We start from the raw sequence: 2,148 nt of genomic DNA on the forward strand, positions 1-2,148 counted from the left end.
ACACACACACACACACACACACCGTCTCACACACACACACACACACACAAAGCAGGAAGAATTTTTTTAGAACCTGCACCATCTCACCGGGTTGTTCTTGTCAATCATAGAAGTGTTATTAAATATTCTTAGATGGTTATAGATTGTTTGTACCAATCTCTTGTCTTGTCTTTTTTTTCCCTTTAAGGTTGGAAAAGGTCTTTACCTTCTCAAAAGAAGACTTCATGCCAAAGAATTCCTCTCAGCCTGGTGTGTAGTTGTATTTTCAGCCACTGTTGATTACAAATTAAACATTCAGTTGAAATGCTCTTGCATGAGCTGATGTCTGGGTGTTGTTTTCCAGAGCTTGTCCATATCAGCGGGGAGCAGCGTCTGAAGATGGCTCAGGAGCGTGCTCAAGGAAACCAGTCGTCCCTACAGAAGGACCTGAACGCTAGACGGGCAGGAAGCAGCGTCCACGTCAAACAGGAACCCCTCAGTGACCAGGAAGACGAACCAATGGACACCTCATCTTCCTCCGTACCCAACGGTTCTGTCAATGGTTACCCCAGTGCCACCTCACCTGCCTTAGATCACACTAACGGTAACGAAGGGAGTCCCGCCAACGCAGCGTCCCTGGAGCTGCAGGACTTTGTAATAAAGACTTTCAGGAAGCATTTTGTACTGACGCTGAATGAGTTTAAGAGGCTGTTTGGCCTCCACCTGGCCTCCATGCCAGTGGGACGGAGCGTCTTCCCCTCCATCTCAGACCACATGCTACAGGATGCCATACTGCTCTGCCAGTGCAAACAGATAATGGTGCCTGTGAGTATTCACACAGGATTTCTACTGTCAAAACTGAGGATTAACAACAAGTTGGATGTAAAACTCCAATTCATTTTCACTGGATGCTTGTATTATTCTTACTTCTCTAAATCTTTGTTGTATCATTTGGGTTCATAGTATTGTCACTGGCTGTGTACAGGCTTACAATACTCTTGCAAAACACTGCAAGAGGCTGTTGCACTCATGTGGGCATGTTGCAAAAGGTATTGCTAAGGAAAAAGTAAGTTTGAAGGGTTATCAGGCGTCAAAACATCACACAACGGTTACTTTTTTTTTTTTAGGCAGGAATTTACAACTCTGATTGGCAGCAACATTTTTTTTTTTACATATTGACACTTGCTCATCAAACTGCAGTTAGCGCTAGTGATTAGCCGTTTGATGATTTAGGAGGAAAAAATTATCAGCAAACAATTTATGTAAAATTTAATCAAGGAAATTTAAGGAAAAAACCCAAAACTACATCCTCAAATGAGAACATTTGAGGTCTGTTTTTCTTACCATTATATGATAGTAAACAGGAACATTTGGAGTTGTTGAGATGAAACAAAACAGCACGAAGAAAACATCCTAGGCTTAGGGAAATTTGATAGGCATAAATAAAACCATTAATAGGAACATCATTTGTGTATTGATGGATTATTGAGAAACAAGTTGCAGCCCTAGCCCTAGCACAATGCTGCACAGTAAACTCTACAATGTCTTTCCATCACAATTAGAGTTGAAATGAGAATTTGATTAATCAATATCTTGATTGACAGAAAATTAATTAGCAGCTATTAATTGATATATCATTTCTGACTTTTTTTTTTAAACAAAAATGACAAAAACTTGATGGTTCCAGCTTTACAATGTGATTTAATGCTCCCCCCCCCTCAAAGTTGAATATATTTGGGTTTTTCAAGTGTTGGGTACACAAAACGAGCCATTAAAAGACGTCATTTTGCTCTGAGAAATTATAATAAGCATTTTTACTATTTTCTGACATTTCTTAGACCTAAAGTGAATTGATGATGAGAAAGAATGAGAAAGGTTTTTTTTTTTTGACCCAGTGCTGCTACTGATTGGGATGCAAGATCATTTGAAAATTCTTTTCATGCCAGGTTTAGCTTTGATTTCTCAAACATGAATAGTTATTAGCAGCTTAATTAGATTTCAGCTAAAATCAGCTCAGATCAAAGGCCTGCACCTCAGGAACAAGCGGCACTGAGTCCTCTGTTCCAGCTGCGCATCAGGGTTGGAAATGCTGAGATTACTCCCCTTTTGTCTTGGGTTAAGAGCTGCTGCTACTCTGGTTCCTGTCTAGTTAGCACCGCCTGTGGCAGC

At 40.4% G+C, this 2,148-nt stretch overlaps 1 protein-coding gene across 1 annotated transcript in view; it reads left to right on the top strand.

The window, feature by feature from the left end:
• Positions 1-2,148, top strand: part of polr3e (polymerase (RNA) III (DNA directed) polypeptide E) — a 15,426-nt gene that overhangs the window by 10,111 nt on the left and 3,167 nt on the right. The window contains exons 17-18 of the mRNA XM_032503162.1: positions 188-249; positions 344-804. Coding sequence (XP_032359053.1) covers positions 188-249; positions 344-804 — 523 coding nt within the window. The remainder of the gene's footprint in view (positions 1-187; positions 250-343; positions 805-2,148) is intronic.

This window comes from Etheostoma spectabile, chromosome 21 (assembly GCF_008692095.1).
Source record: "Etheostoma spectabile isolate EspeVRDwgs_2016 chromosome 21, UIUC_Espe_1.0, whole genome shotgun sequence".
NCBI lineage: Eukaryota > Metazoa > Chordata > Actinopteri > Perciformes > Percidae > Etheostoma > Etheostoma spectabile.